The following is a 12,649-nucleotide window of genomic DNA, read 5'->3' as shown; positions in this document are numbered from 1 at the left end:
AATGCCTTTATTTTCTCAGTGAAATAATTCTAATTAGCTTAGTGACATGAAAAATAAACCAGATATCACTAACAACTCAAGTAATTTACACCTATGAAGAAAGCAAAATAAATTAATACATAAATAATATAAATTAAAAAAAGGTGGAATTGCACAGATCACATAAATTGCACAGGTTTGATTTTAACAGCTTTTTTTTCAGCAGTGGAGTTTTGCGCAGTAAACAAAAAAGGTTATTGTGGATGAGTGCAGGATTACTTGTATTGTTGTCAACATTTGGTTGGCATTCCTGTTAATAGCCACATTAAAAACATATTTAATGAACAAAGCTTTGAGATGTTTAATACTTATTTTCTCGTTCCTTTCTTGTGCTTTCTGTTTGCTCCTTGGCTTCAGAAGAAAATGATTGTATCTAAAAGATAGACTGTAAAAACCTCTTAAAGATTAAAATTAAAAAAATTACAGACGATCTGTAAAACTATCTCTCACCTTGTTAAACTGGATTTTTCCACTGTTTGCTTGGGGCGGGGGGAAACAGTTGTCACTTTCTGCAATTCAGTTTTAACTTTTCCATTACAGATTACAACACCAAGTTTCCCAGTAGTGGTGAAGATCGGACATGCCCACTCTGGAATGGGGAAGGTACGGAAATGTTGAATCTTGTATTATTTGTTTTTGAATCAGACAAATATACAAGAAACAATATACAAGAGTTCTAGCATGTTTTAATAACTTAAGTCAAAGCGGAAAAGAAAGAGCAGACAGAAAGTTAAAGACACATTGTCATTGTCTGAAGTTAAAAATACACCAAAACCCATATATTTTCAGTATCTCTGAAACATACTTACATTTACTCTTTGTCTTTAATTTTATTCTTGTCTATCCTGCGACTAGGCAACTTTGCATTGATGTCCACTCAGTCATATATAATATTGACTCGTCACTATGTTTTTCTTCTGCTTTCTAACAAGAAAATCTCTTTATCGAATATTTTTTCTGATGAGCCATCTGACTCAGAAATTCTGTCACTGTTTAGATTAGCACCACTGCATAAAGTGGAAACAAACACTATATTTCTCTTTTTGTCTTCCCTTATTCTAAGGAGTGTGTGAAGTGAAAATTGTATTTCTTTTAAGAATTGTATTTATTTATGTAGTCATTTAACATTAGTATTGTTTAGTCTGTTAAACCATGTAGGTCAAGGAGTCTTTAAAGAAGAGTTAGATAGGTTTCCTTTAGACCTCTCCTTGGAAAAGTTTCAGTAGGTTGTCAGTAACTAAAATCAGGCGCCAGTGTTTCTTAACAGATAACAATAAACAGGTTAGGTAATTGTGAGATGGAATAAACCCTAAGGCTTAACAAATTCCTCCATTAAAATGTCACAAGCTAAAGCTATGTGCTAAGTGAACGTACAAAGTCTGATAATGTTCTTGTTATGCAAAATTGTTCCATTAGTAAACCTGATTTTTTGGAAATGCACCTATTTTTGAACAAAGATGTTTATCATCTGAACAATTAACTTACCCTAAGAATGGGTGTTGCATTTTCTATACCCTGTTAAGAGTGACTGTGCATTAACCTGTTCGACTGGCTCTGGGCCAGAGAGAGACCACATTGTATAGAGAGTCCTATATATTGTGAGAGCTTGCAGCTCCAAATCAGAACTCATTGTAGGTACAGCTGTTGTGTTGTGGTTACTGTGTGTTCTCCGTTTGCAAACGACTGAAATAAAGATTTTGCTCTTTGCCATTTGTCAGAGTCTCGAGCCTGATATGTTACTACAGATTAGATATTGTTTTTTCCACAAGTGCTTCGGCAGTAATGCCTAAACCAGGGTGCTTGAAATCTAAAAAGTAATTCTCTTGAACATTCACATTTAGATAAACAGACCAGCCTCTTTACCATAGTTTTTAAAGATTACTTCTACTTTTAATAAACCTATAAATTAATTTAATCATAAGATAACAAATAACTAAATAAAATAAATGTGAATTAACTTTTCTATGTCACGTGTCATTGATCTGCAGGTAAAGGTGGACAACGTTAGTGATTTCCAAGACATTGCAAGCGTGGTGGCCATCACTCAGACCTACTGCACTACAGAGCCATTTGTAGATGCCAAGTACGACATTAGGGTCCAAAAAATTGGAGCTGACTACAAAGCTTATATGTGAGTCTGTAGCTTTGTTCGGTGTCTGTACAATTCTGCCTGATCTCTGCAGGTCAGGCAAAGGTCAGGCAGTCACAGTGTTCTCCGAACTGTTCAGAACAGTTCGGAGAACACTGTGATCTCTTCTGAGGGAACAATTGAAATCCTTCAGTTCAGAGAATGGAGTTCAATTATGTTATTACATAAAAAACTAAAATGAATAAGCAATGTGCTTTTTGTAAAATTCCTGCAACACTTTGGATCTCGATATTAAATAATTGAAATTTCCAAATTGAAAGCTTATGTTGATGCTAATTTAACATCCAATTTTCTCTCCATTTTCAGGCGAACATCCATCTCCGGTAACTGGAAAAGCAACACCGGATCTGCCATGTTGGAACAAGTAGCCATGACTGACAAGTGAGCAGTGCTTCTGCATTAGTGATGCTCCAGCTGGCCTGGGTGTTGCACACGTCACTCCGGTTGCATTACATCACAGTTAGTCATACTGCACTAAAGCAGGGGATTCATTCAGCTTTAAACCAGGTCACTCCTGGAAAAAAAAAACACAGAAATGTTGGGAATTCACTTCAAATTTATGATGCACTGATACTCTTTTTTTTATTTTATTTTTTTTGCAGTAAATATATTCATTTAAGCAGTGATGCTATAAAACAAGAGCAGCTAAAACCAATATTTTAGTTGCTCTCCAGGATTTGAGGATTTTTATTCCCTTTAAAACATGTAATTGAGTTTTTTTTTCTTTTACATACTTAACCTCTATTGTTACCTGTCCATAAAAGATGCTATAACTCCTTATGAAATTTACAACATTCAACAATTATTATTATTATATTAATTAATTTTGACACTTTATATATCTGTGTTTACCAACCTTGCTCCTCAAAGTGCACTGCTCTGCAAGTTCTTCTTCTTCTTGCTCTGCAAGTTTTAAACGTTTTCCTGCTTTAACACACCTGATTCAGATGGTTGCTAATCAGCTGTTGACTGAAATCAGGTGTGGTGAAGCAGGGACACATTTAACATAATATGCAGGCTGCTGTGCCTTTACGGGTAGACTACAGTTGTTCAGTAAATCTGGCTGCTTTGCAAAACGTAAATTACCCCAATTAGTACAGTATCAATATCCTCTCGGTTAATATTGATTTTATTTGACTACAGTTTGGTTGTGTTCAATCTTCAAGACAGCAAAGTCAGTCTAAAGCAAAAGATCAGGTGCTCATGGTTTATTGTCAAGAGGATAATAAGGGCAACTGTTGCACTGGCAAATTGAGCTAAACTGATTAAGAAATCAATACTTCTATTGAGACAGTGCACAAGAGTATAAATCTTTTCTTAGTCAGCCAAAAGAACATAAAATTGTTTCTGTCTTCATTCACGTTTCTGCTTCTTGTGAAAAAACATTCATCAATATTTTCTGAAGGCACAGAATAAGGGTTTTAGGTGTATTAATTAACACATTTTTATTTTCTGGCAGGTATAAATTGTGGGTCGACACCTGCTCAGACATCTTTGGGGGTCTGGACATCTGTGCTGTTAAAGCCATCTGTGGTAAGGATGGCAATGACTACATTACCGAGGTGAGGATAAATCTTTCAAATAAGCTTTGAGGTGTAAAGGTGGAGACGTTGCTTCAACGTGACAAATTAAATTTGTATCTGCTGCTTCCTTTTATTGAGTAGAAAAATTTCATCACATTTTCATAAGAATAGTGCTACAAAGCACAGCTTCATGTGCTGACTGCAAGAGTTCCTCATCATTCAACATTACTCTGCCCGACTTGATCTAAACTCCAGTGGCCTTCCAATTTTTGCTTTAATTAAATCTAACCTCACACAACTTGAAGTATTTAATGCTAACTAGATATTTTGTGCATCCATTTACTTAAAAACTGGTCTTGTTGATCTTTCTCAACAAAATGTTCTGTCTGTTCTACTCATCCTGTCTTTTTTGTCCTGTGCATTTTAGCATATTGCTCTGATTTTGATTGCTGCAACCACACTTTTTTTTTTTATAAACCAATGTGCTCTCTTAATAATATTTTTTAATTAAAACAAACCATTTAGCGGTAACATCTCTATGTGGAAACCATCAAAACTGCCAAACCCTAGGCGTCAGCTCTAAATATAAAATAGCGACACATCAAAATGAAGTTGGGCATTAAATGTGTGCAAGTTCTTTTGCAGCATTTATTAAGGGTTTAACATAAACATTGACAGGACAATAGAGGATGTGAAGATATAACTGAAAAACAATCTGGAGCTTTTAGGGTCAGACAGAGAACTACTGGGACAAACGCGAGTTTGGAAAACAAAGAAGAGGCAGTGATGGGGAAAAAAAGACTAGCTTATGGTTGTTGTTTGTTTGGCTGAAGACTCTAACTCAGAGGTTCTTGACCTGGGTTCGATTGTAATTACAGCATAAAGCAGTTGTATAAAGTATCAACTCATTGGCATAGTGACATAAATCCAAGTAAAAATACTTTGGGGTGTGTGGTTGTAACAATAGATAATGTGCAAAGACTCAAAGATGGAAATATTTTTGCAAGCTAGCTATAGATGGGAAGAGCAACAATAATGGTGTATAAAAAATGAGCAGTTTTGAGCAACAGAACATCAAAAATTAACAACTGGCCAAATCTGAAGTTTAACGAAGGTCCTTTGGGGACTTATAACTTATCAGCCTTTAAGTTTTCAATGTGCTGTTCAGAAAGCATCACGATAAGACTAAGCTGCTTCACCCTGAATGCAGTTTCACAATTAGTTTTGACTCACATAACTGGAGACCTCAGGCTGCCATCCATGGAAAATGCTGAGTCATCTTTATGGTTGCTGTCTACTAACAACTTGACCAAAATTTAGCTTGTGGTAATGAGAGTATGCTTTATAAAATTTGTGTTCATAGACGTTGTTAAATGTAATTCTAATTAAACATGGTACATTGCTAAAGCAGAAAGCTTTCAATGATTGAGGGTTCTTGGACAATAAAGCTAAAATCCAAAAGATTTCTTGAATAATTGAAAGGATAAAGTTGTTTTTGATGGGCCATATAGAGCCAGGCAGGTCAGGAGAGCAATATTTTCCATTAAAAAAAAACATAGATAGAATTAAAGATGAACAATATATGTTTAGGATTTATCTTCATTGAATAGTTTTATTCTTATAAAGGAAAAATAATTATTGTTTCCAGAGTAGTTCTCCTCCATCTTCACATCCTCTTCACATCCCCTTTCTGTCCCAAACTCTTCCTCCGGGACAAGTTGTATAAAGGTCACCAGTGGCAAGACTTGAACTCCAGTTTTCTGGGTCAACTCTCAGGTCCATTTATCTTTCCTGTCTTACTTCTAACAGGGACTTTGATATGTCCAGTTTCCTCTATGGCAACTTGAAAGAGAACTCAATTAAAGGTTATTGAGTATTTTTTTCCTTGATGATCTGCAAAAATTATCACCAATACAGATTTTGTTATTTTATCTGAGAGTTGAAAAAGTAGATTTGACTGGGAAAATAAGACGAAACAACCCTGACATTGCAGTAGCAATTTTTGAAATGAAATACGGTATTGTTTGATCTTGGAAATGTACATCTGGAGTCTATGATCCTTTGTATCCTGCTGTCCAGGTTGTGGGCTCATCTATGCAGCTGATTGGCGATCACCAGGCAGAAGATCGGCAGCTCATTTCTGAGGTGGTGGTGGCTAAGATGAACCAAGCGCTGACTACCAGGTCATCCAGTGCTTCCCGCTCGCCTGCTCGCTCCCCTCAAGGCCAGAAGCCGACAACTGTGCAGCCCCAGCAGGTGACTGAATTATTCTTCAACCAAAGTGCTAATCTGTCAGAAAACATATTGGTTGTTTTCAAGATATCACTCCTTCTAACCTGATAAATCACTGTTTATTAGTAGGATTTATATTTCTACATGGTTAATAATTTTACAGTTATGACAACTAGAGAAAGAGCAGAACCCACAGTCACAATCAGACTGCTGATTTTGAGTGATTGAATTCCTAATTTAAGGGGAATGTTTAAAATGATAGCACTTAGGAGTTCAGTCAGCAAAGTTATTCATTCGGAGAAACGCAAGTGGCTCATGATTAATGGTGAAGGCAGCCTTAAATGCTGGTTTAAATCAAAATCTGTAGTAAAATGAGTCTTTCCAGTATTTGTTCAGTAGAAAAGCAAACTTTAAACACAAAGTTGAGAGACAGAGAGAGACTGCTCAGCTAAAATAAACTCAAATGCTTTAAAATTTAAACCAAAACCAGAAACACTTCAAGAAAATACTATTTAAATGGATTGAAAAATTGCCAAAATTGCAAATGCTCAATGATCAGCTGATTAAAGAAGGTCTACAGATACCAGAGTACAGAAATAGAAGATCTTCAAAAATAGGTGCTGCAACAAGTCATCGACTCAAACGCATCAGTAGGCCAGCAGCATCTTGGTTCCACATCAACAGGATTAAGGTTATGGAGAGCCAGGAAATTCCTGGACCTTAATCTCATAAAAATCCTGTCAAATGACATCAAAAATTCTGCATCAGTCAAAACCAAGGAATGAGGAAATATCTGGACTGAAACATCTGTTCACAGGTGCCACAAGCGGGTCATCTCCAAGAAACCTACATGTAAAACAGTTCTCTGAAAAATTGGTTATGCAACTAGATATTAGTTCAGTGATTCAGGGTATATTTAGTTTGATAAGATATTTCTTTTCATAGAAATGCAGAGAATTTCTCAACAGGCTAATATTTATTTTTTCTCACTTTCTGTGGGCTGCTAACAGATTTTATGAATATTTTCATTGCAGTGTTCCCAATGCATTGTGTTAAGAAGTTACACATGTGTTACAGTGTAGCTGCTATGCAAATGAAAATAACATATAGAAACTCTTACATAAAGCCTGGATTATGGTTCTCCACAGTTCACAGCTGACTCATCCATGTCTTTCCTTTCTTTCTTTCTTCCATCTGTTTTTCTTCATCAGACTGCTTCTGCTAAGGAAGGCCTGGCAGACCCAAACAGGAGCTCAGGCCAACGTCCTCAACCTCAAGGTTGTCTGAACACTTCTCACAATTAAAGCACTGCAGCTGTAGGGTGGAAGCAGTTTTAGAAAACACGTGACAGGAGATTTTGAACCAGCTGCTTGTCATTTACTGACAAACTAAGTACTGCCACAAGGGGGAAGATGGGAACATTTATAGAGTCAGTGTTCATAACAAACTCCTGGGTGCCATTGTGTGAATCCTCCGGTTGCACAGGTAGTTTCAGTAAATCCTGATCATGTTCTGCACTCATTATCTCTCCATGTCCTGTGACTTTTGTTTCATATTGCCAATGATTAAAGTAAACAGTGAAGCTACTCGCTAAAGCATATTGCCATGAGGGTGAGGCCACCGAACGATGACATCAGCCACTTTTTAATGGCTATAGTTTGGACTGGGTTGATCAAAGATCCAGTTGCTTGCAAAAGTGTTGTTCATACTGCATAAAATGTTTCACATTTGTCATGTTTCAACCACAAATTTCTGGGGATTTTTTGTGTTTGGCCTGTTGGCCTTACACATACAAGGGTGTAGATTAGACAGAAATGGTCTGGAAAAGTCTTTTTTTTTTAAACTCTTGCCAGAGATTGTAAATTAGATTTAGTTTTAAACGTTTTTTTCTTCCCTTCTGAAGAAAAACATCCACCCAGTTCGTTGCTGCCACCATATTTTACTGTGAGGAGGGAACATTCATGGTAATGTGTAGTTTTAGTTTCCCCCTGTAAAAATGGTTTTGATGTATAACAAAAAGCTTAATTTTGGTTTCATTTGACTGGACCACTAGTTCAGTGTTTGCCCTAATGGCGACGTGCCCTCTGATGAACCTTAAACTAGATTCAGTAGGTTTTGTTTTCGACAATTGCATTATTTTTGCTTCCAATCTTCAGCATCACTTGCATATGGTGAAGAGGGAATGTGGTTCCTAACACAGCTGCTAAAAGTCCTAAAAGCTGCCTGATTGTGTAGAAAAGTAAGAAACACCAAACTGAATGTGTTTGTGTTTTCTGGTCATGTCGGTTTAGTTTTATTGAATAAACCAGCATGAAAAATCAGTTGGTTAGTCAGAGAATTAGAAGTGATGACAGGACAGTGTTGGATAGCTAATTCCCTCACAATTCTGAGCTCACATTTACTGTCCTGGTATGACAACTATAGTGATTTAATTTTTTGTGTTTGCATTTTCACAAGTGTCTTATCAGAGAAAGAGAAGTTTTCATTTCGCTTCCTGTTCATTGAAGGTAGTAATGTTGGCTTAAATGCATCAAACTAATGCTCTGGGGTCATGTTGGCTTCTCTGACTTCAGCTGTGCTCTGACAATATTTGGTGCAGTCATTTGTGTCTAAATGGAGAAAATATCACCAGCTGTCCTTTGAAGCTATGACCAATTTTCATTTCTACTTGTGTCGTCAAATTACCAAGCTAATAGGCATCTTGGAGCACTTAGGAATCATCTTTCATGTGTTCTGCAGCTGTGCTTAGCGGTGTTTACTCAGGATTGATGTACTGATGCTGACTGTCACTACCGAAAGCAGTGGCATTCGCAGTTGAATTAAATTTTTGTGGAGTTGCTGTGTTTATCCATGAGTGTGTGTTTGCATGTTCATTAATTACAATTCCTTGTTTTGCATGTATGTGGTGAATGTCTTGACATCATATGGTGCTACTTTAGTTTAGTAATGTTGATTTTTAATGTCTTATGGTAATTTTAAGAGAAAATTGAGTCTAACTTTTGTATTCAGGTGTGAAATAAATGCTGTTAGATTTATTTACAACTTGCATTAAATTATGTTTCTAGTTGAAGTTATACGTAAAAACTATTTTACTGTGGTCAACTGATCCATAGATAAATATTTATTAATGTAATTTTATTATATTAAATGATTTATTGTGCAGATGCTTTATGTGTTGGTAAACATCTGATTGTTATTGTTGTTTTGTGGTTAAAATACATAATTTTTACTCAATTTTCTTTAATTCCTTTTAATGTATATGATTTTCAGGTATCAATTGCATCTTTTGACAATTGCAAACCCCAGTGTGGTTGTTTTTTTTAAATTTTATTTAGATCTTAGATACAATCTTTATTATGTTCCTCTACATTATCCTATCTTATTTACTTGGATCCGAACCAGTCAATTGCTGATGCAATATTTTCAACAAAAGATTTTACAGATTTTCTTTGTTCATAAAAAAAAGAATAAAAATAATAATAAAAACATGTTTATGTAACTGAATCCCTTTAACCTAAAATATTCATATTTAATTTAGAAAGTAATGCATTATTTTATCAGAAACTAAAATAATCTTACTAATGGTTGGTATCCAAGAAAATTATTATTGTATCTTGTTTCACAATTATGTTTGTACATATGTTTTCCTTGGTTTCTATGCTTCGTGAATCACAAGCAACCATTGAACAAATGTAAGACTCAAGGCAGTTCAGCTGTCTGACAACAGTGACTCTCTGGGAAGACTTTTCGGATACATACTAAGATCGATCTAAAACAGGGGCGTTAACATCCAGTTCTTGAGGGCCGGTGTCCTGCAACTTTTAGATGTGCCTCTGCTGCACCACACGTGAATAGAATAATAGGTAATTAGCAAGGAGGAGGTAATTAAGCCATTTCATTCCTGTGTTTTGTACCTGTGGAACATCAAAAAACTGCAGGACAGTGCTCCTCCAGGACTGGAGTTTGACACCCCTGATCTAAAAGAATAATTTCAAGAGTGCATTGATGGAAAATGTACAGTTTTTTTTCTAGAACATTCTGAACGCATTTCAGAAATCAAATCTCGATCCTGAATCTCTGAAAGGAAATTATCTGTCACTAAAACGTCATCCCAATCCAGTCACTTCCTTGCTCTGCATGTGTAACTTCTTAAGATGTTGTTGCTTTGCTATTAATGCTTGAATCACTCTGAATTCTATTATTATATTCAATTGCTGATTTCATTCAGCAAAGTACTAAAACTTGCGCAGTTCTTTACTGTAGATGTTGTGCTACCTCGCAGTTGGATTAACTACTGATCTTCCACCCTCTGCTGGTTGCAGCTGCTCTATTCCTCTGTTTACATTTGCATTGCTCTGGATTTTTGCATATTTGAGGGGCCAGTTTTTGAATGAGCATGTTATGTTGTGTTTTGATTTTTGGTGAGTGCTATATCTGCCTGATTTTGGAGCTGCAGTGCTGAAACAAGAGGTGTGAGGTTTTGATGCAAATCTTTTCATTGTATTTAGGCACTTGCTCTTTTTCTCTGTGTAATATTTTTTTTATTGTTATTGAGGAGTTATTTACATACGCAGACACTCACTAGATGCATTAATGTCAAATTATTTTGTGCTTTGATTATTTAGGTGTTATTTTTCCAGGAAAGAATGACAAATGCAACTTCAATTTCTAAGAAAGGTGCACAATTTTTACAATTCTTACATTTATTTTTCAACCACAGTGGTTAAAAACTACTGAACCAGGTGCAAATATATGTATACACTTCAAATAATACACTAAAATTGTGCTTAATGTCCCTGACAAAGTTGAACCCTCAAGTGTTGCCTTTTGTTGTCGTCAAGCTTCAGGTTCAGTTACATTTAAACATGTCCTGTTACTAATCAAGCTTTTAGTTTCTCTATTGATAAATTTCAGATAAGGTTGATAATGTTTGTTTCACTGAATCTAAATCCAGTATCTAAAATGTCTTTGAGTTTTTGTCCAGTTGGAACCTTCAGTTGTGTCCAAGTTTCAAACAGGATGAAGTAACTAATCTGGAAATTCACAGCAGTCCCTCAGCATGATACTACCACCACTATGCTTCAGAGCTGTTACAATGTTCTAAGGTTTGACTCCTCCAAATATATTTCCAGCCAATATGTCTAAAAAGCCTCACAATCTTGGACTAATCTGACTCTAAAACTTCAGAGTTTCTTTGGTTTACAGAAAAATATGAATAGAGTTAGAGAGTTTTTTTTATTCCCCACACAGAAACGTCTTTCATTAACCCTGTTGATGGTTAAACTCTCTTCATGATACTGATGTTTCAACACATTCCAGTTCTTGCTAGGCCAAAGTTGACAGGCAATGGGAAATGACCTGTTGCACTGAGTTGTGATGAGGGAGTAATTAGGCTTTTGCCTTGTCAAGTTAAGATATTATAGAATAATCTTCACCTCTCACTACCAGATAATTAAAAGTATTTCAGTCCGTATGTATAATTTTGGCACAGTGGAGATCAGAGAAAATTCATCATAAAATTTAAATTGCTTACCAAACTTTAGTCTCTAAAATTCGTAGAACGCAGAAATCATTGAGATCATTCAATCATGGAAAAATAACAGTTCTAAACCCTCATTAAAAGCCCAAATTACTTTAACATTCATGCTGCAAGTGTAAATGCATACCTGTATTTTAATAAAACTACTAAATTTCTCATTGCTTTAGGTGCGGCACTGAAGTCACAGAGTGTGGATGTAACAGCAGAATCAGCAAAAAGAACGTCTGAACCTAAGCCTGACCAAACCCAGAAACCTGCTGGCACTCAGAAACCACCCCAGGCTCAGAAACCGAGCCCGGTCCAAAAGGCTGCGTCTGTCACAAAGCCACCTGTGCCGAGGCCTCCCCCAATGATCAGAGCCCCTTCTGTAACAAAGCCAACCCAAGATTCAACTTCCAGCTCAGTCCCATCCAAAGCTTCACCGTCATCCCCAGCTAAAGCAGCCAAAGCTCCTGGTTCTCCACCAACAAAAGCCCCAGCACCAGCTTCAAGCTCCCCTCCAGCCTCTCCCAAACCTTCTGCTGCCACCACAGAGCAGCCCAAACCCCAGCCACAAGGCTCTCCATCGGCATCACCTGGGAAACCTAAAGATCTGCCCCCAAAACCCACACCACCTGCAAAGCCGATCCCTCCTGTTCGCAGGAATTCTAAGCCACAGCTTCAGCCAAAGCCACAGTCTCCCACTCCTCCAAAGGCTTTGCCCAAACCCCAGCCCACCCCTCAACCCCAAGGTCCCGAACCCACCTCGGCGTCTGACGCCACCCACCCTGCACAGGTCCAGTCCCCTGCTAAATCCAACCAGCCCTCCTCTAACGTCCAGGCTCAAGCTCAGGCCAAGCCACCCTCTCCATCCCAAAACCCTGAACCGACTCCAGCTGAAGCCCCCGCAGCATCCAGTGATCCCCAGGCGCCTGTTGAAGATCAGCCCCAACAAAAGACCCATCCACTACTGAAGTAAGAAACACATTGTCAATATGCTGTGGATGATACAAGAACAAGAACTTCACACTCAGTATTTATCTAGATGAGTAAATCACCTGTTATTCTCCAGTAAAAGATTTACCATCTCTGTTTTCACTTCCTCATTACACCCTCATTAATGTTCACATACCCCTCTTTTCCTTTCCCTCTAATGCTCCTATAATACCCCATAATTCCTTCCCCTCT

General features: G+C 37.1%; 1 protein-coding gene across 1 annotated transcript in view; it reads left to right on the top strand.

Annotated features, from left to right (window-relative positions):
* syn2b (synapsin IIb) overlaps positions 1-12,649 on the top strand; it is a 70,999-nt gene that overhangs the window by 55,861 nt on the left and 2,489 nt on the right. Inside the window, exons 6-12 of the mRNA XM_055027541.1 lie at positions 580-642; positions 2,028-2,170; positions 2,495-2,569; positions 3,648-3,750; positions 5,791-5,967; positions 7,155-7,221; positions 11,650-12,436. Coding sequence (XP_054883516.1) covers positions 580-642; positions 2,028-2,170; positions 2,495-2,569; positions 3,648-3,750; positions 5,791-5,967; positions 7,155-7,221; positions 11,650-12,436 — 1,415 coding nt within the window. The remainder of the gene's footprint in view (positions 1-579; positions 643-2,027; positions 2,171-2,494; positions 2,570-3,647; positions 3,751-5,790; positions 5,968-7,154; positions 7,222-11,649; positions 12,437-12,649) is intronic.

The sequence above is a fragment of the Poeciliopsis prolifica genome, unplaced genomic scaffold (genome assembly GCF_027474105.1).
Source record: "Poeciliopsis prolifica strain line A6 unplaced genomic scaffold, Auburn_PproV2 SCAFFOLD003, whole genome shotgun sequence".
Taxonomy (NCBI): Eukaryota; Metazoa; Chordata; class Actinopteri; order Cyprinodontiformes; family Poeciliidae; genus Poeciliopsis; species Poeciliopsis prolifica.
Note: the sequence above shows the minus strand (reverse complement) of the source record. Positions and strands in the feature narration are given on the sequence as shown.